At 53.4% G+C, this 27,877-nt stretch overlaps 2 protein-coding genes across 2 annotated transcripts in view; both read right to left on the bottom strand.

Annotated features, from left to right (window-relative positions):
* The window catches only part of LOC133045077 (disks large-associated protein 4), a 63,408-nt gene extending 59,060 nt beyond the window's left edge, over window positions 1-4,348 (bottom strand). Inside the window, exon 1 of the mRNA XM_061127200.1 lies at window positions 4,227-4,348. Coding sequence (XP_060983183.1) covers window positions 4,227-4,257 — 31 coding nt within the window. The 5' untranslated portion in view covers window positions 4,258-4,348. The remainder of the gene's footprint in view (window positions 1-4,226) is intronic.
* A 1,025-nt stretch (window positions 4,349-5,373) lies between these two features.
* LOC133044302 (disks large-associated protein 4-like) lies at window positions 5,374-27,787 on the bottom strand. Its single transcript, XM_061125697.1, has 6 exons — window positions 26,832-27,787; window positions 23,333-23,574; window positions 20,774-20,888; window positions 18,235-18,285; window positions 15,159-15,399; window positions 5,374-5,612 (listed from the first exon to the last, which is right to left on the bottom strand). Exons 1-6 carry the CDS (start codon window positions 27,147-27,149, stop codon window positions 5,374-5,376), a joined length of 1,206 nt encoding a protein of 401 aa, XP_060981680.1. The 5' UTR covers window positions 27,150-27,787.
* Window positions 27,788-27,877: the final 90 nt, after the last annotated feature.

The raw sequence follows: 27,877 nt of genomic DNA, 5'->3' as shown, positions 1-27,877 counted from the left end.
TTCCAACACAGGCTGAGGGACGCGAGGCAGCTGTGGCTCCCCTCCCACAAGACTGGGAAACCTGAGAGGCACTCACAGCACACACCTGGACAACCTCATTCAGTTCCTGTTGCTGACAGCACTGCACTCCTGCCCAGCTGTTCAATTTCACAGCCCCCACCCTGGCCAAGGCTGACAGCGTCTACTGCTGGGACTGAGCAGGGGAAGTTGGTAACCTCTTTCTGGAAACAACCGATCCTGCCTGAAACAAAGAGCACAGTGAGGGACCAGTCTTCCCACCTGTCAGTTCGGGATCATACTGGGACCTGTATCACAGGATTGTTGCAATAATGCAGTGGGATAATGCCAGAAACGGCCTAGCATGGTCCCCGACACCCAATGATTGGCAGTGTAGCAGACATGCTCCCCTGTCTTGCGGGACCTTTCTGATACCAGTTCACATTCTCAGAGCAACCTGGGAGGAATGCATTTCCATCCCTTCCTGACCCAGAAGAAAACTGAGGTGCAGAAAGTCAATCAGTCCAAGGTCACACAGCAGGGACAAGCCAAACTGACACCAGGCCAGGAATCACTCGTTCAGCTTTTCCCGGAGCGCGGTCCACAAGCCCTCAGCATCAGCCTCCTTCAGGGGACTGGTTTAAAAAGCTCATTCCTGCCCCCAGACCTGTCAACTGAGACCCTTTGGGGATAGGGCTCAGAAGCCTGAACTGTGTCAAGACGTGGAGCTTAAATTTTATGAGGAAACGGAGGCAGAGAGAGGTGATCTCTGAGGTCACACTTTCATGGAATGCAGACTAAATTCACAATCTGACTCCAGAGGTAGCAATCACAGACTTCTTGGAAGAGGAGGCATCTGACTATGTGGCCTCCAAGGGAAGAGAAGGCACCCAGGGGGAGGGTAGAGCACACACAAGGGCTTGGAGCAGGAGAGGCCAGGCAACAACTCCGTGTGGCTTGTGCTTCCAGATCCCCTAGGCGTGAAGAAATACATACGGAGCCTCCCTGCAGCCTGCCCTCCCCTGAGAGCCCAGAGAGCGCCACCTGAGCTTCTGGGAGGAATGCCTGCTGTGTGCAGGGTCTATGACCAGCAGGTCTATGGTGGTGGCCCACTGGGCGTGTCTGGCTGAGGCTCAGGGTGAGAAAGCGGAGGAAGGTGGTGACTCAGTCCCCACCCAGACTCAAGCTAGTCTCTAAATCTGAGATGAGCTCAGAGGCTGGGGAAATGTCAAGCAAACCCTCCTGGCAGAACAGATGCCAGATGGAGAGAAGGTGGCCCGAGGGATAGGCTACCAGGCAGCAGTCAATGTGGAGCAACAGTGTGGTTGCAGGGGAAGAAAAGTCAAGAGGCCTGGGTGCGAGGCCCTCCCGGGGCCCCCTATGCTTCATTCACCTGTGAAACAGGGAGAACTCCACTGGCTTCTGACTTCCTCCCAGGACCGTTGCAGGGAACAATGGGTAAGGAAAGAGCCTGGCAGATTATACAAGGTCTTACACAGCAAGGGAGAGATTAGAGGATTACTGCTATTATACATCAGAACAGCCAGAAGGTGCTTTCCTTGTTACCTGAACTCCAGTCACAGGGGGGTAGTGGGAGAGGCTGGGCCTCTGTCTTGTTCCCACAAAGAAAAAAGGATCCAGATATTACTTGGAGGTGAGGGCTCCCATTTATTAAATGCCTACCATGTATTGCACACATGCACAGTTGCTAAATAGTGAACGACTCATTGTGACCCCATAGACTGCAGCCCACCAGGCTCCTCTGTCCATGGGATTTTCCAGGCAATAAGACTGGAGTGGGTTCCCCTTCCTTCTCCAGGGGATCTTCCTGACCCAGGAATTGAACCCATATCTCCTGCACTGGCAGGCGGGTTCTTTACCACTGGGCTACCTGGGAAGTCACCTACTGTGTACTAGGTATTTTTAAACATAGAATCTCACTTAATCCTCACCATGACCCTGCAGTGTAAATATGATTACCTTGAGTCCAGATGAAGAAGCCGAAGTTGAAAGAAAGTAACTAGACCAAGATTACACCTGCAGTGAGTGGAGAACAATTAAAACCAGGCGTTTTCGACTCAAAACCCCACACTCTTTCTTTCGTCTGGAACAGTTCCTATAAGAGGCAGAACGTGTCGGGTACAGGGGCCCAGCTCAAGCACTGCCTCCTTCTGGAAGTGCCTCTGATCCATTTGCCCAGACAAGGTCTCTCTCTGATGAAACCTCACAGTATATCAGCAGCACACACCTGGCAGCACTCAATACGTTCTGCTATTTTGTGATCATACACACTTTTACAGATAAGATGAGATGCAGGTACAAATAGGTGGCCTTTCAGTTACCTCAATATCCTCAAATGTCACTCATAATTAAAAAAAAACAAAAACACAGGTGTTAAAAAAAAATCCTCAAATGTCAGAGCTGAAAGCACCTCCAAGACCACAACATCCAACTTCCTCATTTTTTTGAAGGAAAAATACAGATAGAGGAAGACACTTGACTGAAGTCACACGGCATCAGAGCCGAGAATAGAACCTTGGCAGTCTGCCTCCCAGAATTTCTTTAGGGATTCCATGATTTCAGAACCAGTCTGAGGACAAGGAAGATCATTCCCATGTTGCAGATATGGAAGCTGAAACCCAGGAAAAAGCAGCCTCCTGGAGACGGTGTGATGTGGGGACCACACCCTGATCCTCCCACTTCTAGACCAGAAACCAAGCCCTTTCTCCTCCCCACTGCAAGAAATCTGTGTAACGTGTCAAGCTTGGGGCCCACAATAATAGGTCGATGGGTGTTGGAAATTGTCATTATACACCAGTGAGCAGGTGACACCCGCCTGACTGTGACTGGTCTGGCAGTGCTACAGAAGAGGATACAGGAGTCCTAGCTGAACCCTCTGTGCTTTCTGGACCTTGTCTATAAGACGAGGGAGCTATCATAGCTGATCTGATGATCTGCTCCAAAGTTCTGGGACATCTGAGGCTCCCTGACAGCGGACCCCAGCTGTCTGCAGAGCATCTCTCAGCTGGGGCCTTTGTTCCCCTGCTCTACGGGAAGCCAGCAAAGCAGGTGGGGCTCACAACCACAAACTGACTGACTTTATTCCCCAGTGCCACTGGACAAGCAGGACCACCCTTAAACAACAATGGGATGGAACACGGAAAACCCGACTGTCTCCCAGAACAGACATCCCGCTGGGCACACCCACCTACCTTTACAAACTGAAAAAGAACAACTGGGAATCGGGGCATAAAAGGGGACAGCCGGCTCCCTGCCCTATTGGCAGGGCAGGTGTATTTCTGAATAACAGGCAGCAATGGAGTTTGGGGTAAAGAACTCTGGACCGAGGCGTCCCAGGCCCAGATCCCTGTCCCAACTCTGCCATGAATGAGCCTGTGTGCCCATGAACTAGCTGCGTCCCCTCTGTGGGGCTCGGGTTAGAGCTAGGCTGGCAGTTCCCAAAGTGTCTTTACAGATATTTCATTTGATCTTCATGGCAACCCTGTGAGATTGACACAACTATTCCCTTTTTACAAATGGAGAAACTGAGACTGGGAAAGGCTGAGGGTCTCATTCAAGGTCACAAGGTTTGAGGCTGGCAGACCCATGGCCCCAGAGGTCTTAAGACCACCATGCCCAAACTTCAAGGTTGGTCAGGTAAAGAACAACTCCTTTCTTCCCTCACCCTGACCAACCTTCTCAGCAAGACCAAGGCAGCACAAACCCTGGATCACCTGTCCAGTCTGGTGGCTTGCAAGTTCAGGCCCCAAACCTCACAGCCCAGCTGCCTAGGAGGCCGCACCCCCCTGCAAAATTTGATTACTCAAGTTGGCAAGAACGCAGCCCCCACCCCCAGTCGGGTCTAAATAAACGCCCAAGTGATATCACATCCTGCTGGCTCCAAAATAGCCCAGGCCTGCCCACAAGCGATCACAAAATGCCAGGCCATGCAGGGCCAAGCGGGCAGGGATGCCCAGCCCGTGGCACGGTCCACACACACACACACACACACACACACACACACACACACACAAGCAACTAAAGCAGAAGCCTCAGAGCAGGAAGGCCCCCCACTCCCACCTCTGCCAGACAGCCTGGCCCCTCCCCCCTTGCCCTCTTGGTGGGGAGTCCCCAGCGCCAGCCCTCGCCCCAGCGCCAACCCCATGGAGCCTTGGCCGCGGCCAGCCTGCGGGCGGACTCCGGCCCGACCCGGACACCCCACCACTCACATTGCTTCAAGAGCTCCAGACAGAAAGCCATGAGGGCCGGATGGGGGTCAGAGACCCAGAGACCGGCAAAGACAGAACAGGGGAGAGGGGGAGCAGGAGCGGGGAGAGGGGGGACAGGGGGCTGCGGCAGGGAAAGCGGGGGGGGGGGGGGTGCGGGGCAAGAGCCCCCGGCAGAGGAGAAGCCTCAAAAAGGGGTCTGCAGCGCAAGAGACATCGAGCGGTGACACCAGCAAGACAGATGTGAGGACAGGGAGAGGCAGGGAGAGCAAAGCAGGGGACCCCGACCCAGGGGGCTGGGGGGCGCGGAGTCCCGACAGAGAACAACGACTGGGGGACAAACCAAGGAAAGGCAGGGAGGGGATACGGAAGTCAGGGAGCTGGGGAGCTTCGGGGGTCCCAAGGAGAGACCCCAAGGGATCACAGAGGTCCCAGCGTATAGAGGGGTCACCAAAAGAGGCAAAAGCCTGCAGAAAGGAGGGCTAAGAGGAGGCAAGACCCCCGGGGTGTGGGGGACAGATGGGAGGATCCCCAAGGGATGTGAGGGGAGCGTGGAAGGTGTTCTGAAAGAAAGCCCCCTCCCCACAAGATGAGAGGGCGCTCAGAGAGGGAATCCCGAAGAACAGGGGCGCTCCGAGAGGGAGACTCTGGGGGATGAGACGAGCGCTTTGAGGGGGACCCGAGATCGGGGAGCGAGGGAGGGGCTGGGAGGCAGCGCGAGGGCAGAGACAAAGAGACAGCGAGCCAGGGTGAGACAAAGCGGGCGGAGCGGGGAGATGGGCCCCAGGGTCGGTGGCTGGACAGAAGGACGGAAGCGCGAGCGGGCGGGAGGACGGACGGACGGACAGACTGGGAGGAGGGCGGGGGCAGGGCCGGGCGGGGGCGGCGCCCGTCTCCTCGCGGGGCCGCGGCTGCTCTGAGCGGCGCTGGGCGGGCCCCAGGCGTCCGGGCTGAGGAGGCGGCGGCGGCGACGACGTGGACCGGACAGACCGATGAAGTGACGGACGGGCTGGCGGCAGCTGCGGCCAGCGGCGGGCACTCACCCTCCTCCCTCACGCGGCCCGGCCCGAGGCTCCGGTTTTGTACGCCCGAGGGGCGGGGCCTCTGGGTTAAAGCCCCGCGCCGGCCCCGCCCCGCCCCGCCCCCCGCGTCAGAGGCGCGCGCGCGTCTCTCGGGACTCCCGGGGCGGGCGGGGGCGCGCGCGGCCCTCTCGGCACGTGGCCCGTCGCGCGCGCCCGGCGGGGCGGGTGCGCACGCGCGCGAGGCGCTCAGTCCAGCCCACGCCCAGGCTGCCCGACCCGGCGAGGGAGCGCGCGCCCACGTCAGCCCGCGCGTGCCTGAGCACCCGGGACTCCGCCCCTCCAGCCGCCCCCACCAAACCGGTTCCAGCTGGAACGAGACGCATGCTCCCTGACTAGCGAGGGGCCCGGGGAGTCTGTACCCGTTTATCGTGGCTACACCTGGATATTCCCCAGGGGAAACAGAGGCTCCGCACAAGCAGGTCGTCTCACCTGTGTGTGGTCAAATTAGCCTCCCAATACTTTGGACTCTACGTCCTAAGGGTTTCTAGTGTCCCCACCGCTCCCTCCTGGTTTTGCTGTGCTCATCTGGGGTCTTCCAGGTTGGGTTCTAATCCCTGCCCAGCCTCTGGAGGGCCGTGTGACCTTGGACAAGATGCTCATTCAACCTCCTGAACCTTAGTTTCCTCTTTAGTAAAATAAAACCATTACATCCACGATACCTTGGAGGGCAAAGTGCAGTAGGAGCTGTGTAAATTCCTAAGTCACTCTCTTTACGACTCATGGAGCTTCCCCACCTCATGGAGTCCCTGCCTCGCCCCTGCGAGTCCCCCTACTCACAGTCCTGGCCCTTGCTCCGGGCCTTGTCCCTCTGGGCTGCACCTACAGTAGGTCTACCACCTGCATATCCAGTTTCTGCCCCCCGACCTGCCTTCCTAAGTGACCTAGACAAGCCCCTGCCCTTCTCTGTGCCTCTGTTTTCCAAATGTAAAATGGAGGAAAATTTACTGAAGATGATACAGTCTTTCCAATACCACTGTTGTGATTTTTGCATAAAGTTATAAGGATAACAGCGGGCTTCCCTGGTGGCTTGGTGCTAAAGAATCTGCCTGCAATGCAGGAGATGCGGGTTGGATCCCTGGGTTGGGAAGATCCCCTGGAGAAAGAAATGGCAACCCACTCCAGGATTCTTGTCTGGGAAATCCCATGGACAGAGGAACCTTGCGGGCTACAGCCATAGGGGCACAAGAGTCAGACATGACTGAGTGACTAAACAGCAACAACAAAAATATTAAAAGCAACTGTTTGTTTTTAATATTGATGCCAGGCACTGCACGAGTCCCTTTGAAAATACTAGCTTACTCTGCCCTTCTCACAGTCACCGGGCTACACCTATACCATTCACTTAGTCTTTAGATTGATTACATGGGAAAATTCAGGAAGCCCCGAAGCACAGCCTGACTGTCTTGCTGTGTCCCAACCATACGCAGCCCTGTTTTGCCTCCATCAGCTACTGAGCCCTCCTTCCTCAGGGCATTTGTACCACTCTTCTCCCAGCCTGGAGTACCTCCCCACCACTACTTCTTCCCTCACTTCCTTCAAGAGTTTGCTCAAACATGTTTCTCAATGAGGTCTACCCTGGTACCCTATTTATGCTGCAATATCCCCCCCACCCCCACTGGCACTCCCAGTACTCCTTGCCCTACACTGCTTTCCAATAAGCCATATACTTAGGGGACATCCCTGGTAGTCCAGGGGTTAAGAATCTGCCTTCCAACGCAGGGGATGTGGGTTCAATCCCTGGTTGGGGAGCTAAGATCCTACATAGCAGGACAACTAAGCCCACGATGTGCCCCGCGCCACAACCACAAAAAGATCGTGCCACAACGAAGGCTACAACCTGACACAGCCTAAATAAATAAATAAATATTTTTTAAAAATCCATATACTTATTTGCATTATTTATACTGACTGCTTTGTCTGTCCTCCAACCTGCCCATCTGCGCCCCACAAGAGTGTACTCTCTATGAAGGCCAGGGTTTCCATTTTGTTCACTGAGGTGTCCCTGGTCCTGCACCACCACTTCACTGGTGGAAGGTGATCAGTAAACTCTAATCAATGAAAGGGATGTCCCGTGGCAAGGCTCCTGTCCTTCATCACCACTGGAGGGCCTCCACGGTTCAATGTAAGCACCTTAGTCTCTCCTCCTCTGGCCTGACCTCTCTGCCCTTGAGGGAGTAAGGGATGTTTTTGTCTCATTCAGAAACCTGGGGTTTCCAGCCTGCCCACCAGTCCTTGAGCCCAATCACTGTTTCCCTGAGAAGGTTCTACCGGTCTGCCAAAAGTAGGACTTTGGAGAGTGACTCAGTTAACCAGGGACTTCCTGGTCCCAGGCTGGGTGGGGCCCAGGGAGGAAGCCCCCATTCCGCCCTCTGTGGGGAGGGCCCTCGTTCAGGGGGCAGGAATTCTGGCTCCTCATCACTCACTCTAGGAAGGTCTCCTGGACACTCGCATTATTCTCTGACTCTATGTTCCCTGCCCAAGCTCCCTGGGCCTTGCCTGGGCCAGAGCACAGCCTCCAATCCATCCTGCCCGTGTTGTCAGATGAGTCTCCTTGAAACTCCTGTGACCACACTGCAGCTCTTTACCAGAACCTTGGATGCGCACCCCTCAACATCCACAGAATAGTGGGGAACTCAAGTCAGGCTGACCAGGCGGGGAAGAGCTCCTTGACCTACTAACTGGGTTACCCTGACTTAACACTCACCTCTTCTAGGCTACAGTTTCTTTATAAAATATGTCAACATGTATGTGTGTATGTGTGCACATGTGTGTGTATGTGCGTGTGCATGTGCATGATTAACTGGGCTAAATCAGGAATGTCAGATAAGTGAAACTCTCTTGGCCCAAACAGACATCACTAATCGATGGTGCCACACTTCTCTGCTTAACTCACTCTCAGTCCTGAGCTCCAGGGATCAGGAATGACACCTGAGTTGAAGCCTATTTGCATCGCTGGACATGATGGTGTTTGAGGTTCCTCTCAGCCCTGACGCTCTGGAAACTGGAGTGTCCAACCTGACAGGAGCCTGTAGTGTGATAATCAGAGACTGTGGAGAGTCAGGCCTGGGACAGGGCTCGGGGGATGAGGCCACCTGGAAGGTTGGCTGCTTACTGGAATTTTGTCAGCCTTCCTTCCTGTGTCTGTGCAGAAGAGAATGAATCAGAGAAGAAACTGGGGGAGTTCCGGGGGAGGGGAGAGGGAACAAAGAAAGGAGGACAGAGCTTTCTGTGACTCAGATAGGAGGTGTTTGGGGGTCTCCAAACCCAAGCTTCACAACATAGATGGAGAATCTGGGGCACAAGAAGGGGCCAGGATCCACCCAGAGTGACTTAGCAGAGCAGAAACTAGATCCAAAAAGATCCAGGGTGTTTCCCAGGCCAGCAACCTATTCCAGCTCACCCTAGAGCCTCAAGCACCACCAGAGAGTGACCCCAGGTGTGTGGACCTCTGTGCATGTACACACGTGTACCCACGTGCCCGTGCAGAGAATGCAGCTGGCGCAGGGCAGGGGTGGGTATCACCCCACAGCCCACCACCATTGCGGCTCCTTAGTGATGTCACAGCCTCTCCTGTGATTCAGAGGGAGTGGGAGAGAGACAGGCTGGGGAGGGAGAAAGGCCAGAAATGGAGAGAAAAACGGGAGAGAGGGTGGTGGGGAGAAATAGGGCTGAAGGAGACAGAAGGCTATGATGATGGCGGGGAGGGGAAGCTGGGAGAAAGGGATGGAGGGAGGGTGGAGAGGAAAGGAGGTGGGCAGAGTCAGAGATGGGAGGAGGGGGAGGGCGGGCATTCTCTGTTCTTTTCTTTCTCAGAAGTGGAGAAAGAGGAGGGAGGATGGGGCAGACTGAGGGGTACCCAGGGGCCTTCCTGGCAGGTCCTGTGGCTGGGGAGGGGCATGTGTATGTGCCTAAATGTGTATGTGCTGCTTCCCCCACCATCCCAGTAGGGGCTGACCCCCGCCTGCCTGCCAGTCACCTGCCAGAGCTATTTCCGGAATGTGGAATCTGGGTCAGAAAGGGGGAGGGAGTGAGGGGGTGTCTATGGAGGCAGCGCTGGCAGCTGGGAAGCTGGCCAGTTCCCAGCGGGTGGGAGGGTGGGTGGGTGGGAAGCTCCATGCCTTGCCCAAGGCCACTGGGGAGGGGCCTGCCCCGGCCAGGCTCTCACTGTCTCAATAATTGCCCCCCACACCTCCCACTCGCTGGCCAATGGCCTGAGAGCATATATGCCCATGTGACAGTGACGGAGAGCTTTCACGCCCCTTAGCAACCTGGGGACTCAGAAGAGCCCTTGTTGGGCTCACTTCTTAGAGACATATGCTGAGGACAGGGGGCAGCCTTCTGAGCAGAAGAACCCTGCAGGGAGACAGTGGCTGAGGGAGGGTGTGCCTGTGCATGTTAGGGTGTGTCTGTAAGGAGGGAGGTGATGGAAGGCAAGACTGCCATGTACGGTGATACAGGTTGTACACAGATTAAGGATGCCACATGTAGGAGAGGGTGCTGTTCACAACATAGACATAATTGAATTACATATTTATTATGACATGTTTGTGGCAGATGGCAGCACAGGATCTAAGCCTAATAAAAATTGTGTGACGTGATAATATTGCAACAGATGACAGTTAAGTGTCTTTCCTAACCCAGCACTAAGGTATCTCAGGAAACAATTGCAGCTCTGGGCAGAGGTCTGAAAATCTGGTGACTTTGGTTTTCTCTGGAAGACAGGTGAGTTTACCTGCTGAGCATGAGGGAGTCAGAGGTTGGAGTAGAGAGAAGCAAGAATGTAGTGGTCACTATGGAGACCTGGATGGAGGGCTGAGTGGGGAAACAGAGTGGTGGGGAGGGGGGAGATGTTTTTGGTGGCTCCAATCTGGTAGGGGCACAATTTCCTCACTGGTGTGGAGGTGGCATGAGCCTTGAAGAAGACACACACATATGTGAGAGCATGTGCAACTGTATGTAGCAATTAGGTGTATATGTGCACATATACATGTGCACATGTGAGAACACCAATGTGCATATGCTTTTATATATTTTCTTAGAGGTCTAAGGGCTTAGAATCTTACATATGTCCACAAATAGGTATATATGCGCACACATGTCTGGGTAAGGTGTCAGATGTTGCTACCAATACTTTTTAATTTAAAAATACATTAATTTAATTAATTAATTTGACTGTGCTGGATATTAGTTGCAGAACACCAGATCTTTAGTTTTGGCAGGTGGGATCTAGTTCCCTGACCAGGGATTGAACCCAGGCCCTCTGCATAGGGAGTGCAGAGTCTTAGCCACTGGGCCACCAGGGAAGTCCTCTCATACTTTCCTGAGTATCTTGGTTTGGGCTTAAGTCCCCAAACTGAGAATAATTGGAGCTCTCCCACCTCCCCCACCCCCGCCTTTCCTACATTTAGAGCCAGAAACGCTGGATCATTCATATGGGAGGTGCAGAAGGGGCTGTGATTGAATTTTTGGCCTCAATCCTCAACCCTTCCCTATGTTCATGCCCTTTGCTACATAACTGCAGTTTCTCCCACAAAAGGTCGAGTGTATTTCCCTGGACCTTGGCTTTGGGCTCACGTGACTTGCTTTGACCAACCAGATGTTCACAGGAGACTTGAAATGTGCTTGTACAGTGGACTTAGCCCTCTTATACTTCTGCATCTCCGTGAAAAGCACATGGCATGGCTTGGGCACTGATTCCAGGAGCGCACTTTCGTCCCAGGAGGAGAAGGATATAGGACATGTGGAGCAAAACCAGGTGACTCGAAAGCTCATGAATGAGAACAAATGTGTATTATTCGGTGCCGCTGAAATTAGATGTGCTTGCTTGTTCCATGGCATTATTGTGATAATAGTTGATATATACAGAAATTGATACCAAGAGTGGGGTGTATGAGCAATAAAAATAAAAATATGTAGCACTGTCTTCAGGACCAAGTGGTACGCAGTGAACTGTCACTGGAGGCTTGAAAAAATGTGACCTCACACTATGCAGAGACAAAATGCTTGCTAAAGCTCCATCTATAGTAACTTGAAGAGAACCAATGGATCTGGGCAAGATGGTTTCCAGGTAAATGTTAAAAGCAAGAGCTGGTGCCTCTGGGCTGAATTTGATAAGGACTTAAAAGAAAGAGTGGAGTAAATAAAAGATATAGGGAGTGTTGAGTGTTTAGAGGGAATACAGAGAGCTCAGAACTTGGCTGAGTTGGAAAATAAATCAGTCAATGCTTCTCCAGCCAGTAAATCAGTCTCAAATTAATATGCAGCCGGGGGACAAAGATCAAACCAAGGTCATGGCCAGTTAAGATATAACATGTGGGCCAGATCCAATCAAGAGCATGGTTACAACATCTTTTATTAATACTTGAAAATAATAAGGTACCGTTTAGTAGATGCTCTCAGCTGCTCAAAAGGGCTTCCAGAAAGTTTAAGACCATGGCCCCATAGAAGCACCCAAAGTACTCATAATTGAGTAGAGAGAGACTGTCATAACTCAAAAATTAATGGTGTAGTTTTTGCAATATGGAAGTTAAGTGGAATACAATACATAGAAAACCCATAAAGTGTTTGAGGGAGGTGTGTGGCCAAAACTATGATCGCTTAGGCTAAAGAGACTGAGACCATTCAAGGTGTAAAAAGACAACTTCCTTCAGGCAGGAAGCAGACAACAACAGTTCGTCAACTGCCCAAAGACCTATATTCTCCAGTGCTTTCTTTAGACATGGCCAAAAAAGGCTAATGGAAAAGGAAGGACTTCTGGAGAGCTATAGAAAACCATAGCTTAGGGCATCAACCCCAGGGAGCAGACCTTGGGCCTCATCAAGAGATATTCCCTCTCCCAGAGTATCTGCCCAACATTTGCCAAGAGGGACTTCACAATGGCCATGGATCAGTAAGTCTCTGAACCCCTTCCCCCTCCTTCTGAACAAGAATGTGACCTGCAAGTCATCCTGTCCCTATTTCACCAATGCATGCTCTGTGTGTGTGTGGGGGGGGGGGGGGGGGCGCGTTGTTTGGGAGGTGGGAGGTAGATACCTTTTTTTCTTTTTTTAGGTTTTGGGTTCCTCAATTAAGAGGAGCCGCATCCAGATTTGACACAGATCATGAGATCTTTTTTTCTTCCTTAAAAATATATTTATTTATTACTGAAGGATAGTTGATTTTCAGTGTTAATTTCAGGTGTACCATGACATCCTGATGTTATGGTTGAATGAGATTTTTCAGGATCTTTGAGATAAGGGTATTTTCTGTAAAAGGGACAGGAATAAATCTGGCCAAGAAAGTGGACTACAGTAGATTGAATTACTGACCCTGATTCTTCACCCCTTCCTCAGTCCTCACACTTTACCATATAAATCAGTTTCTTACACAAAGGTGGGAAGGTACTTCTCCATCCCTTGTCTTTGAGCTTAGTCATATAACCCCCTTCAACCAATAGGATTTTTGTAGATATTATGCAAGCAGGGACCTTGAAATGTGCCTGTGTAGTTGGGCTTGCTCTCCTGCGCTTCTGCCATCACGACAAGAAGAACATGCCCTGCCAAAGCCACTGATCCCAGGACACTTTGGTCCCGGGAAGAGGGTGAAAAACATGTGGAGTACATTCCAGCTGACCACAAATGAGCACAAAAGAAATAAATGTTACTTTTTTTTACACCTCATTTGTGGTTGTGTGTTATGCAGCAATGTTGTATCAATAGTTGACCAATACAGGGTTCCAAACAGTTCTGAGACATGTGGCCCATCACCCAACCTCAGCCCATTCATGAGTACATGAGGTAGGGGGAAATTAGTGAATGAGGGTTTATTTGAAGAAAATTGTTGGAGGTGCTATTTGATTCCCCAGGCTCACCTTCTGCTTAGAGAACTTCCCTTACAGGACTTTCCTGGTGGTCCAGTGGGTAAGACTCTGTGCTTCCACTGCAGGGGGCATGGGTCTGATCCCTGGTCGGAGAACTAAGAAGATCCTGCAAGCGGCATGGTGTACTCACACCCCCACAAAAAAAAAAAAAAAAAAAAGAGGGAGAATTTCCCTTGGGCCTGGTGATGTGGAGAATCTGATCCTTCACCCAAGGCTCTTAGAGGACTGGAATAGGGTGTCTGGGAGAGTCGGGCAGAGAGATTCCCTGGATTTGGAGGCCAAACAATGTGGACCCCAATGCCTGCTTGAGACTCCTAACATGGAGAGGCTGGCAGGGTTAGCTGGAAGGACGGGTGTAGCAGACCACCCTGTATTTTCAGAGTTCTGCAAGGCACAGGCCCCATTGTCATATAGGTTAAGTCAAGCTGGGGGAGACAGTAGGGCTGGAGTTGTCTTCAGAGGAGTCTGTCCAAGAAGCCTGCCTGGCAGGGGCAGGTCCCCTGGCAAAGAAAAAAGGCTGAGTGGGAGGAGAGGGACCACTGGATGGAAAAGCTGAGAGGGAATAAGCAGCAGTGGCCTGGAGGGGGGTTGCCCAGGCCAGGAGGGGAGGCATCATGAGGGCCTTCGGGACAGAAGAAACTCCAAAAGCATCACCTAAGAGAAAGAGCTGCAAGTGGCGTCTGTCCCATAGAAAAGTCCTGATGCTAGACGACCCCTGCATTAGCGACCTTCCCCTCCCACTGGAGGAATCAGCAATGGCCACTGGTGAACAAGGAACCCAGGAGACATTGACCACCATGCCCAGCTCCCCACTGTGGGCTTTCCAGCCCAGTCAAGCCCTAGCTGCCAGGTGCATGAGGTCTGAAGTGGATGAGCCTGGTGTTTTGAAATGAGGCCAGACTCTCAAAATCTGAAAACGAGACTGTTCCTTAAGGTCTAAAAGTGATAGGAAAAGCTCAGGAACCTGCCCAGATACCACCCATGATTTGAAAGGCAATAGTGAAACAAAGTGGTTTCTTGCTCTGTCCCCAGCCAAGTTCATTCCAGTCAACAAGCTGCTTTCTTGTGTATAGAATTCCTTGAAATTCAGGCTCATTTGTTCACATCAAACACCAACTGAGCACTTGAAACAAGTGTCTTCTACAATAATCCAACCCCAAATGCCTTTGATTGTCAGGAGGCTCTGAGTCAAGACTGAGAATCAGTAACAACAACTACATTTGTCAGTTCCTACCGCAGGCAAGGCCCCACCCACCTAAGCCTCCCCAGGCACAGACTTACTTCATCTGCGGGAGAGCTCTCTGGGATCTGGTTTATGCTTCAATTTATAGACGGGGAAACTGAAGCAAGGGAAGGAAAAGTTGCTGGCCTGAGTGAGATCAGAGTTCTGTCTACTAAGCCAGAAACTGTGCTATGATTTTCCTTGGTCTTGATATCATGGCTTGCTCTGGGACAGAGGGTCCCCCTTGTCTCTGATCATCCCTGGGTTATCATCAGAGAACTCAGAACAGGTATCAGGAAGGACAGGGTGTCCCTGATTGTGAATATGAGAGACACCTGCAAACTCACCCCTTTGAGACGTCCCAATGCAAATCCCATTCTCTTCCCTGCAGGGTCCCGCCCTCCCCACAGGTTTGCCTACCTGAACTAATCCAAACAGGTAAGTAGGGCTTCAGTGAGCCCTGCCTGCCAGCAGAAGGCTGCTCTGAATCAGGGTTTAAAGACCCGGGGCCACCAAGTATCTCACAAGCTAGACCCCTCCACCCCACTCCCAGTGTTGACATCTCTCTCTGTGACCCCCTCCCCCATGCCCCGTTTGAGCTCCAGTTTACCAACTGGTGGGAAGTTCAGCCCCAAGGGCTCCTTTGCCTAACCACCGCTCCACTCCTGGCTTGCCCACTGTGGATTCCTTTCCATCTGCAGTCCACCAAGCACGGTCCCAGGGGCCCCCTGGCAAAACGAACGAACAAGTCCCGCCCCCACCTCGGTACTCACTCGGAAGCGTACGACTGTTGCTGAGGCTGCCGGTGCTGGGCGGTGGGGAAAGGGACTGCAGGGAAACACTGTCCTCCTCCTGCGAGCAGCCCGCCTGGATGGCGCGCAAGTAGCTGTGGCTGCGGGAGCGGAAGTAGCTGGGCAGCGGCAAGTCTAGAGCCTCAGCCGCAGTCGACTCCGCTTCACTGCAGGCCGACTCGCAGGCCGCCTCGTACTGGTCGCTCAGATCTGCCTCCCGGACCTGTCCGGGCAAAAGCAGCCATCAGGGGCCATCTCCGCCCATTCTGGAGGGATGGGGGGGCTTGGTGGTCGGTTCAGCTGCAGAGCTGGAGTCTGGTGCTGCAACTCAGCCCACCTTCCTGCTCGCATCTCACTCGGGGCACAGGATGGGCAGAGGGAGCCCTTAAGAAATAGACAGCCCCTCTCACCTCTCTGGGCCTCAATTTTCCCATCTCTAAGATGGAGGAGAAACTGTTCAATATACTTTCTAGGATGTTAACTAGGTTATATCTTGTGTGTTCAGACTGATTCACTAATAGATTTTGAGATTACATCTGAAGTCAACCAAAAAGAAGGCTATACTCAATTAGTAATGTTTGCCTTGATGGTTGGAGTGGGGAGGTGGCACTAGATGTGCTAGACATTTACCATCTTATGGTCCAATTCCTTCATTTTTATAAGCAAAGAAACTGAAGGCAACTGAGGGGAAGATATTTGCCAGGTGCACTCAGTGAGGAAGTAGCAGAATCAATACTCCAAATGTGTATTTAAGGAAGATTAATCTAGCCCTGGGATACAGAATGGATGTTGGATAGAGGGTGTGGAATGGAGGCAGAGGCCAGAGACGAAGCGATGCAATAGTCTGGTGAGAGAAAATAATACTGGAATGAGGGTAATGGCAGTGAGGATCAATTAGTGATGTCTGCCACGGGCAGTGTGGAGAATGGTGGTATATGTGCTATTTGCCATCTCACATTTAGCTCAACCTCATCTGGATGGTTTCTAGGTGTCCCTCTAGCGAAAACCATTCAAGATCCTATAAGTCTGCAGCTGGAGTTGTGAGCATAGAGGGGCCTCACCATACATATACCCACCAAGAGTTCTGGAAGGGTCTGTCTGACCCAGGTCTAGGCCATCTTGGTACCTGGGATCACAAAGTATGAGCTGAAGAGTGAGTCGGCCAAAGATGGACAATGGGTGGGGGTCTTGGGAGACACCTGGGCTACATGGCAGGGCAAAAGTTGACTGAGCACCACGTGGAGGAAAAGACGAGGCTGGGCCTGGGGCCAGCTCTGCCCTGGACCTGCTGTGCAACCTCAGGCCAGCACTACCCTTTAGACCAGTGTTTCCTCCTCTAAATGAAGTGGAACGCCTGTGAACTTTTCAGGTCCTGCACCAGATAAAGTGGCCAGAGGAATCATTACCCAATTTAGAGTATATGTTTGGGAAGGTCTAAATTCGCTCTGTTCGATACGGTAGCAACTAACTGTGTGTGGCTATTTAGGTTCAAGTGAAATATAATTTTTAAAAATTTCACTTCCTTAATTATACTAGCCACATTGCACTTGCTCATGCTACCTTTATTGGACAGCATGGATTATAGAACATTTCTAATTATCACCAGGTTCTATCAGACAGCACTGATAAATTAACATGTAGGCCATGTAATATATCCCAGAAATCACCTGAGGGGGTATTAAAGAGACAGGTGTTTATCCTCCAGAGTTGAAACCTGAGAGGCCCTTGTGATTTTCAAAAGGCAATGAGGTCTTGCTTCAGGATTGCATGGTAATGGCCCAGCTTGGGAGCTAGACAGCCAGAGTTTCACTGCCAGGTCCATCATTTGCTCACAATATGAATGTTAGCGAGTCACTGAACCACTCTGTGCCTCAGTTTCCCCATCTATAAAATGGGGGTTAATTAGGGACCAGATTTCACAGGATGGTGGTCAAGATTAAATGAGATAATTCATATCACATGCTTTGAAGAGTGTCAGGGTGGGGGGAAAATCAGTACCCCATAACCTGTACCTGTTATTACAGGCAGCTCTGTGGGGTGATTGCAAGGATTTGTGAGTGTTGGTTAAGATGCTCCCAAGCTCTCGGGGAGAGGCCAGCTGGTTAGTGCTATTGGTATGTTTATCACTGAGGGCACACTGTGTGTAGGGAACCTCCCCTGGAGGTTTTATCTGTGAAACACAGATAATGAGACCCTTATCACAAGGCTGTTGAAGGAAGGAAGAGATCACCTGGCCCACTGTGGGCTCCCCAAAGACCCTCTGCATCAGTGTGACCAAGAGGAACTCTGAAATGAGGGTGGGAGGTGCATGAGGCATCCACAGCTGGAATCAGGAGATGTAGGGTCAGTCCTAGTTCTACCATGTAGGCCATGTGGCCTTGGGGCTGGGGCTGGGGGGTGGGGGGAGGAAAGGACCACTTCCAGGGGTAGGATGGGTATGCGTGGGAGGGGGCACCCTTAGGACAGGCAGACAGTGCCAATACCAGCATCATCTTCACCAACTTTGGTAAACTTGAAAAGTCTCTGCATTCACTCCAGAACCCTAACATCCTTAAAGATCTTGATGGAACCCAAGAAAAGAGATAAGTCAGAGGATCTGGGGCCTGGAACGTGGAGGCCAGTGTCCCCAGCACCTGATCTGTCCAAATAGAACAGTCTTGCCTGGCCTTTCCCAGGCTCTGGGGGAGAAGACAAGGAAGGGGCTAGAAGATCTCAGGATATGCCTTCCCTTATCCTAGGGTTACTATTTTTTTAAAAGTAGAGTTGATTTACAATGCTGTCCTAATGTCCTGGGGCTATTCTTGACTCATCCATAGAACCTAACTCATTCTTTTCCATTTTTGAGAAGAGGAAACTGAGGCCCAGAGAGGTGAAGTGACAGGGCCAGGGAGTGAAAGGTCCAGGTGCCAACAGGAGCCCCAATCCATCCTCCTTGGAGGAGGTTTTCCTGGTGCTAGCTTGCTTGCACCTGTCCGGGTTAGGGGCCAGGACACTGAGGTGCCTAGGCCCAGCCCCGGACTCTGGGATGAGGCGGCAAGAGAATGGCAAACATACTGACCTGCTGTTCGTGGCCAAACAACTGGGGGATCAGGGAGGCCTGTCCAAAAATCTGCAGGAAAGAGATGGGGAGGGTTACGGGGAGACTGAGGCTGGGGGCTGGGGTGGGGTCTTCAGGCTCAGCTACAAGAGAACTTGGGGCTGGTCTAACCTCCTCCCCAGACTGGCTGGGGCCGAGTTACTAGGAGGTTTTGGTTTCCTCCAGGGATAGGAGGCTCACTCCTTCTGGGACTGGGTTTATTAAGTGTTTCTCCTGGGACCATGGATGTCCTGTCTGCTGCCTCTCAGCTGGGCAGGTAGCCTCCCAGGATCTATAGATTAGGGGCAGAACCTGGATGCTTCTCTTCCCTGGTCAGGGCTTACCCAGTCCAGTGCCTGGTGGGAAGGGAGTTTCTCCTGGTAGGAACTGAGGCTCGGAGATACAGACAGAATCAGACATCTCTGATTTTGAGGCCACATATGTGGCTCAGGTCACTCAAGCTTCACGGGGTGAGGGTTTTGGGGCTCAGAGGACTCTGGGCCAAAAGAGAACTGGGGCTTGGCAGGGGGTAGTGGGAGAGACTGGCTGGGATTCCCAGCCTGGCTGATTCCATGTACCTTTTTGTGTAGCCAAAGGACAAAAGTGTGATTCCAGTGCCAGGGCCAGGCTGGGGGTGGAGAGGGTGCATGTGAGACAGACAGACAGACCCAGAGAGAAACATGGAGATGAGACACACTGGAGAGAATCAGAGAAAAATGTGAATGAGAACAGAGAAAAACAGAGGGACACAGACAAGACAGCTGAGGGATGAGAGGACAGACAGGCTGGGACAGACAGGGAAGGGCACTGTCCATTCAGCAAACACCTTCATGCTCTGTGCCACCTGCCTGGGGACACTGTGGGGGACAAGACAGCAAGGTCCCTGTCTGCCAGGAGCTCCCAGGGGGTGAGACAGACACCAAGTAAATAAGCAAACAGATACAATTCCTGAGAGTGAGAAGTGCTGTTGAGAAAATGAAGCGAGGTAAGGGAACAGGGCCCTGGGGACCCCCTGAGGTGGGAAGTGATAGTGCAGGTCCCTCTGAGGTGACATTTGAGCCAAGACCTGGATCACAGAGAGAAACCAGCTGTGCAAAGATCTGAGAGAAGAGTGCTCCTGGGAGGAACAAGCGCAGGGAGGCTGGGGCAGGAATGAGGGATGTGAGGAGCAAAAGGAGGCTGGTGTGGCAGGAGCAGGGCCGGTGACAGAATATGTCAGAGATCACGTCTGAGAGGGAGGCCAGGCCTCGCGGGTCTGGCTTTCCTGGGGTGAGGCTGGAGCTATGGGAGGGTTCGGAGCAGGTGATGTGATCTGACTTCTGCCTTTTGCTAGCTCCCTCTGGCCGCCGTGAATAGGTTGGAGGTGACAGGCATAGAGGCCAGCACAACTTCTCAGGTGAGACTTGGTGGGGCCTGGAGGATGAAAGGGGCAGAGGGTCCCCTGGCTGGGGTGGGGGGGCTCTACCTCTCCCCGCTTCTGAGATTGCTTTCCGTGGAGTCTGGGAATGACAGTCCTGAGGGGGGTGGCTGGGGAGAGCTTGGTCAGGCTAGGAATAATGGTGTGGTGGGGATCTGGGGTCCAAAAGTTCAAAGCAGTCCATTAGCCCAGGCAGTGGGGCTGCACACAGTGGGACCTGGGGCCCGTTCCTGCCTAGAGAGGCAGCTGGGTCTGCACCTGACTGTCTCTGCTGCCTCACTGTGCTACCATTGGCAGGTGTCTGCCCTCTCTGGGCCTTGTCCCCCCATTCACACTATGGAGGGAGCCCTTGAGCCTTGCCCGGCTGTCTCTTTGCAAATGGTAAAGTACTGTGCACAACACAGTAGGGACTGAGGTCCAGGTCTGGGTCTGATAGCCCATCTCTGCCCAGTTTTGTCTGCTCCTCCCTGTGTGACCCTACCTATCTGGGCCTCAGTTTCCTCATCTGTGAAATGGGGATATGGATAAGGACCCTCTGGGGTGGTGGTGAGGGATCCAGGAGCTGATGGTTGAGAGAATTAATAGTACAGCACAGCGTGCTTACCACTCTTAGTGGCAGAACTGGCCGGGTCCTGGAAGCCCAACTGTCCACCGAGCAGGTGGGGGACATGGAGGTCCAGAGTGGAGAAGCAACTTGCTGGAAGTCATACAGCAAGATGGCAGCACCAACCATCAAGGTAGCTACCCTGTGCTGAGCACATTGTGTTTGGGTTTACACGGTCAGTGACAAGACTGGGGCTCAAAGCCAGGCCTCCGGTCCCACATCCTTGGGGCTTCTGGGTGGACAGCAGTAGTGCGACCCCTCCCTCTGGGCCCACAGCTCAGGCCATCAGTGTCGGGCCCTGGGGCTGCTCTCCAGGCCCTAGATGGTCGGTGGGGAAGAGACATGCACAGGCAACTTCAGGAACAAAGACTGAACAGAAGCACAGGGCAGACATTCAGGGACCACTCAGCAGAGGCTGGACCTGGACGTTGGTCCTTTTCCTGGGTGGGAGTTGGGGCTCTCTCCAGCCCACTGGCCTTCTGGCTGCCCACTGCCCTCACCTGGCTGATGCAGCTGGAGTCATTGAGGCTGTCGCTGACGGGGTTGTAGTCCTCCTCCCAGCTCGGACACTTGGAGGGCAGCAACATGTCCACGGAATCCAGGCGGTCTAGACTCCTGGAGGGGATGGGGAGCAGATGGGGCTCAGTCTCCTCTTTGTTCAGTCTGGAAAACTGAGGCCCAGAGGTGGGAAAACCAGCCTAGGTCATCCAGTGGTAGAGGGGAAAATGGAAGTCCTTGCCAGCCTGGGTAGTATGAGGGGTGATGAGCAAGGGGAGAGCTCCTAGCTTTTGGAGGCCTTGTGAGTCTCGTGGGTGCAGGCGGCCTTCACCTGTCATGTCCGCTGCAGTCACGAGGTGGCAGCACAAGCTCGATTTTGACTGTTTCAAACCAGAGGCACTCCACACCAGCTCAATTCTACAGCGCCTTCCTCTGCAGGCCTGGGGCAATTCTAGGGGCTGGACAGAGGAGACTGTCAAGGCCCACAAGCCTTGACCTCCAGCCAGGGCTGCCCAAAGGTCATCAGTTTTGACACAATGTCCAGGTAGCCTCCTCCAGGCTCCTGAAGACTCATCACTTTTCCCCCACAGTCTTGGTGTTTCAGTCTTTCTCAGAACTACCTGACCACGGGCCTCCTCCGCACTGCTGCTTTCAAAATAAGGTCCAAGCTGCCAACAGCTCAGCTCTTGATATAGACAAACTTGGATTGGGACCCAGGCTCTTCCTGGGGTGACTTTGGGTAAGTTGTCACCCCGTAAGTCTCAGTTTCCTCACCTTTAAGTGGGGGTGTCACCATGCCTGTCTGCTGGGGCTGTGGGGAGGTTTCTGAGATGCAGATTAAAGGGCACTTGGGCAGGCATAGAGCCCAGAGAGCAGCAAGTGCTAACAGATGGCCCCCATTACTGTTACTACAGGCATACTCCTTTTATTGCAATTCCCCTACTGTGCTTTGCAGAATTTTTTTTTTTACAAATTGAAGGTTTGTGGCAACCCTGAGTTGTCAGGTGATGCTTAGCATTTTTCAGTAATAAAGCATTTTAAAATTAAGGTATGTACCTTTTAAAAGACATAATGCTATGGCACACTTAATAGACTAGAATGTAAACATAGCTTTTGCATGCACTGGGAAACAAAAAAATTCATGTGACTCACTTTATTGCGATATTCTCTGTATTACCGTGGTTTGAATTAGGCCTGTACTACTATTATCAATTCGCTCTCATTCAAGGCCTGTACCCTGGTCCTGCCCACCTCTCCCACCTCCATGCCCGCAGATCATTTAAGAATTATAGGAGGTCAGGACTAGAAGGGATCTTAGAGATCATCCAGCTCAGCCCCCTTAAAGCTAGGGAAAAAGGCTCAGAGAGGGTGAGACCTAATAGCCCATTGTGTCCTGAATTCCCACCTGCAGGCCATTCCCTGCCTTCTGTCCTGGCCAAGGAGACTCCCTGCCTCAGTGCTCCTATCACCTCCTCTGCTCTCTTCCCACGGCTGCAGTCCTCCTAGCCTACCTTCTCCGTGAAGCCTTGGCTGTTGCTCCCAGGAACTGAAGAACTAGGACTAACCTTGTTTCCTTTAACTCTTCCAAGTCTTTTGTCTGCTTCTGACTTGTTTCTCTTCCTCAGTGGGTTCTGAATCACCTGCACCAACTTTCACCTGTTTTCTACTCATTCTCTTCTGTTCTAATCCCCACTGTGACTTCTGCACGTGCAAGCTCACTTATCTAACATGTTAATTATTGCTTTCTATATGAGTGCATTTCGTTTTTCACACTTTCACTAACTCTTCCGAGCCTTAAAACAATAGGTTTGGGCCCCATTCCAGGAATTCCAGGCGAGGTAATGGACAGGTGAAGACTGCCCCCTTTGACGTCTAGATTCTCCCTAATCCCCCAAAGGGCAGGGTTCTTCTAGCCAGAAGAAGAGGGTCCCCTGGGGCAGTTCCCCTGTGGGACTGGAAACCACCTGGGGGTGTGGCTCCTCTGGGCAGGCTCCTTCTGGGCCAGTCTCTAGAGAGACTCCCCTTACACTTTATCTGAGCATAAGGCTCACCTGTGGCCAGGACTTAACTGGGGTGGGGAGGGCGGCGGGTAGTGGGGTAGTTCACCAAATAGCGGGGCTCTTTGGAGTCAACTCAACAAAGAGCAGGAGCCAACCTAAGGAGGAAGATCTCAGGAGGGGGTCTAAACCTGAAGGAAGGTTCACCTAGGGGACCTGAAGCTGGAGGGCAGGATTCATCTGTGGGGCTGCGCTTTCCCAGCAGCCGGCGGCCGAAGAAGAGGAAGGCGAGGTTCTCAGGGGTGTGGAGTACCTGCGAGGGGCTCACCTGGAAGGCGAGGCTTGGAGCGGGGGTTGCAAGCAGGTAACGAGGCTTTCCCAGAGGCTAGCTCACAAGTGGGCGGGGCCCAGCGGGGGCGGGGATAGCCTGGGGGCGTGGCTCACTTTAAGGGCGTGGTCCTTTTAGGGATCTGAACTCAGTGTGGCCAAGGCTTCCGGTGCGGGGCTCCCGGGGACGGGGCTGACTTGTGGGCGCGACTCTAGGGGCCGGGGCTGTGCGCTCACCTGCGGGGATTGCTCTGCTCTCCCAGAGACTGCTGAGTGGCCCTCAGGTAGCTCTGGCGCCGCGCCGCCGTCTTGGGGGAGGGCTTGGGGCTGCCGCCGGACTCGTCACTGTCCTCGTCGCCCATGGCTTTGATGTAGCTGCCGCTGCGCATTCGCCGGCACGGGATGGGGCCCTCGGCCGTGGCGTCCGCCTCGCGCGGGGACAACAGCGAGGTGGTCCACTCGCCGCCGCCGCCGGGCACCTGGGGATGGACCGCTTTCAGCGAAGGCGGCTCGGGGGTTGCGGGTGGGCAGCGCACACCCCCAGAGCGCCACCGGCCACCCAGGATCGGACTCATCACCTGGGGAATGAGCTGTGGGATAGAACCCCCATCCCCAAGACCGTAAAGCTCCCTGCTCTCCCATCCTGGAGAATTCGGCCTTACCGTCGAAGGACATCCTGGGAAGTTTCACTGTGTGGCCTTCCCCCACCTTAGGTTTCTCCATGGATCCCAGGCTGGGTGCCCCAGCAAAACCACCCAGACAGAATGTTCACAATGACTTCCCCCCCAGCTACAGTTGTGAGCACCCCGTTACCTTCCTATCACTTCCCCCACAAACTCAGTGGATGGCTCATGATCTCACTACACAGATGAGAGCCGCAGGCTTGAAAGAGGTCCCCAGACCTTAGGATGGGGGGCGGGGGGGAGGACAAGTCAGAGGGCCCCAGCCAGAGGACCTCACCCGCAGGATGGGGGTGAGGAATCTGGGGCCAACCAACATTCCTCACCCCATAGGTGGGTGAACTGAGGTACTAAGAGCAGAGGGCTTTCCCGGGTTAGGCAGCCATGTGGTGAGCTGGAAAAAAGGGCTCAGTGTTCCCATCTGAACCCCAGGGACCCCATCAGTGGAAGGGAGCTGATATAAGGGCAAGTGAGGTTGCAGCTGTGAGGGCAGCCCTGACCCCAGTGGTTACAATGGCAAACCAACTGAGGGGACCTCTCCTGCCCTCTGAGGCCAGGATCCGCCAGCTGCGCCCTCGTTCACCTGATACCCACCGACCTGTCCACGACAGTGGATGGTCACCGTGTGATGGAGTACGCCCGTACCTCAGCCCCAGCACTGGGTGAACACATCGTGCCATGTACACTCACCTCAGAGAGCAGGCATAACCCCCCACTCCCATCTCCCCAAGGACACACCCAGCCACTTCAAGGTGTGTCCACCCCTCAGTGAGTACATGATGTGAACACAGAGCTTACGTGCCTTCTCACGCACACACTAGCCACCAGTGCACCTTGGACCCACCTCAACTTGCCCACACTTCACTGTGTCCTCAACACACGCAGAGCACACACTCTCACTGGGTCTATACGTCACCGTGGACACCCAGGCACACATGTTTCTCAGTGCACACAGTACACCAATTCTTGCCCACACCCACAAATGCACACATTCCCCAAATCACCATGCCTGCAGAGTCCACATTCTTCTTGGTCCCTGCATTGCTGGTGGCTGATTCCTGGCTGAGGAAAGGTCCCTGCCTGGGCCCAGGTTCCCCCTGCAGACTTCTCATTAACGTCTTCTCCCCAGCTGACTGTTCTGCACATTCCACCCCAAACCATTGGCTAGTCCATCCTCTCTTCCTCCACCCGTCCCTTGGGAAGGTGGCTTGGTATACCCCTGCTCAACACCTGTTGCTTCCCCAGCTCTTACCCACCTAATTTCTGTGGAGCAAGCAGTTGGCACAACCCCAGTGCCTGCAGGGCCACATTTTCATGGTGTTTCTGAAGCATTTTCACATGATCAGACTAACCTACATCATCTGAGAGGGAGCTAGGTTGCACGCCACCCTCTCCTATATTTCTAAACTAAGGAAGGTAGATTGAGAGCCACAAAAGCCTTAAATATACAAAATACCACCTAGATTTCATTTCCTTCCTTTGGAAAAACAAAAAGAGTCTTTCCCCTCCATAGTCTCACTGCCTTTGGAAATTTATATAGCATGACAAGAACGCAGGGATCTGTCAGACTTTGATGTTCATCTGGTTCAAAATGCATCTAATGTGTTCCCAAGGGCTGGCCAGGCCTGTGCTGACCTGCCCTCTGGGATGAGGCACACGCTACCTACTGAAGCAGCCCCTCCCATCTAGTGAACAGAAAATCTACTTCCTGTCATTTTCACCCACAGCTTGGCCTGTGGCACTGGGAGCCACCCAGTTCACAGCCACTCACCCTGCCCTGAGAGGCCCAGTGCATGTGTAGCAGCAGAGACATCTCTGAGCCTTCTGCCACTTTCCAGCAGTGGGACCTTGGTGCATAATAAGTGCCTCAATAAACTCTAGTGTCTGAAAGAAAAAAGCTAGTCCTCCAAAAGGACTTAGGGCCTCTGGGCTCCTGCAGCTCCCTGCTCATCTTCATCACATTCTGCTCTCACTGAGAGGACTGTCTGTTCGTGTGTCTTTTTCTCCAGCGTGCATGCTCAGTTGCTCAGTCATGTCTGACTCTTGTGACCCTATGGACTGTAGCCCGCCAGGCTCCTCTGTCCATGGGTTGATATTTCCTCCTCCAGGGGATCTTCCTGACCCAGAGAGCGAACCCACATCTCCTGCATCTCCTGCACTGGCAGGCAAATTCTTTACCGCTGAGCCATCTGGGAAGCCCCTTTTTTCCTCCTAGCATCCTGATAATCAGGAATAGGTCTTATTTATTTTTTGATCTCTTCACTTAAGTGCTCATCTGCTCATCTACCCCTCTCTCCTCTCATGTTTCTTGAGCACTTCCTCTATGACAGACTCTGTCTTGGGCCTTGGGGACACAGAATGGCACCAGATATGGTCCCTGTCCTCAAGGAGCCCCCAGTCTGGTGGCAGTACCAGGTAGGAGGTTGGCACCAGAATGCCATGCAATTGGTTCTAGGAGGGGATAGATGGCACAGCTTTCAGATTTTTCTTCTCAAGCGCAGGGAGATGTGGGCTTCCCTGGTGGTTTTGTGGTTAGGAGTCCGCCTGCCAACGCAGGGGACGAAGGTTTCATCCCTGGTCCAGAAAGATCCCACATGCCATGGAGCAACTAAAGCCCAGATGCCACAACTACTGAAGCCTGTGTCCTAGAGCCCATGATCTGCAACAAGGGAAACCATCGCAATGAGAAGCCCATGCACCAAATGAAGAGTAGCCCCTGCTCGCTGCAACTAGAGTAAGCCCATGTGTAGCCATGAAAACCCCGCACAGCCAAAAATAAAAATAAATAAATCTTTTTTTTTTTTTTAAGTGGGGGTATATGCTTTAGTCCCTACTCAGGGCTGGTCTCAGAAGGGTCTTAATCAATGGCTCTTGAGCACATGACCAATGGAAAGAATCTTCTTATTAGCAAGATACCACCTGTCACCCAATTCCTAGGTGAGTAAACAGAGGCCTGAGTGAAACATCTTTCCAAGTCAACCTGTGGTACAGCTGAGTCTCAAATTGGTGCCTTCACCACAACCCTCACCCCACCCCTGACCTTGGCAGGGACCCACCTGCAGGTAATGGTAGGCGAGACCCTGGTGGCACGATTTGGACTTTAGCAGGCTCTTATCCAAGGTGGCCGAGGTCTTCTGGCAGACCTCGTGGGCGTGGCTGAGGGTCAGAGTGGACCAGGAGCCCCGCTTGACATAGTTGGTGTCGGTGCCTACCCCAAGGCTGGGGCAGGTGGCCGGGGGTGCGGGCGGGGGTGGCGGGGCGGTCAGCTCAGTGGTGTTGTTCTTGGCGGCTTTGAGCATATGCCCGCTGATGGTGTTGTAGGCGTGCATGAAATAGCGGGGCTGGCTGCGTTCCGCCTGGCGGCCGAGCGTCATCAGTCCCGAGGCCGGGCCGCTGCTGCGGAAAGCGCCACCTTCACCATCCAAGTTGTCATCGGAGCTCCACCAGCCCGAGATGTTGGAGCGGCTGCGCCGCTTGGGTTCCCCGGCCTTGGCCCGCTCCTTGCTCTTGGCCCTCCGGCCCTTGCCGTCCTCCAGGCCACCTTTCTTGCCGCCATTGCCACCGACCTTGCCTGCCGTGCCCTCCAGAGAGGGCGCCTTGGTGAAGAAGAGCCGTTGGACGGAATGGACCAGGTGGCGAATGCGGCCAGGACTCTCGCCCCGGGCCTTGGCCTCCCCGCGAGGGAACTGGAGCGTGCTAAAACCATCGCGATGGATGGGCAGCTGCTTCTCAAACTGGTCCAGTAGGTTGGCAGGCAGCCGATTGATCTTGGTGGCCTGGGCGTGGCTGGGGAAGGGGCTCTCCTCTGGCACCTCGAAGTGGGAGTTGTAGTGGATTCGGGGGAAGGTGCTGCTCGGCGGCGGCAGCTGGTTGTTGAGCGGGAAGAGGCCATCCCCTGGCAGGGCATTCTGCCCGGGGAAGCGGGCCTCGCGGGCAAAGGCCTCCGTGGGCGATAGCAGGTAGGGGTTGCGGTCAGGCCCGGTGAACAGGGGCTCGTGTGGTGGGTCCAGGCTGTCAGAGAGGTGGCGGGGGCGGCTGTCACCGAGGCCTTTCATGATCTCGGCCCTCGGGGCAGGGGCCGTCGCCCTAGCGGGGCGCCCGG

This window comes from Dama dama, chromosome 23 (genome assembly GCF_033118175.1).
Source record: "Dama dama isolate Ldn47 chromosome 23, ASM3311817v1, whole genome shotgun sequence".
Taxonomy (NCBI): Eukaryota; Metazoa; Chordata; class Mammalia; order Artiodactyla; family Cervidae; genus Dama; species Dama dama.
This window is presented reverse-complemented; position numbering and strand designations above follow the sequence as displayed.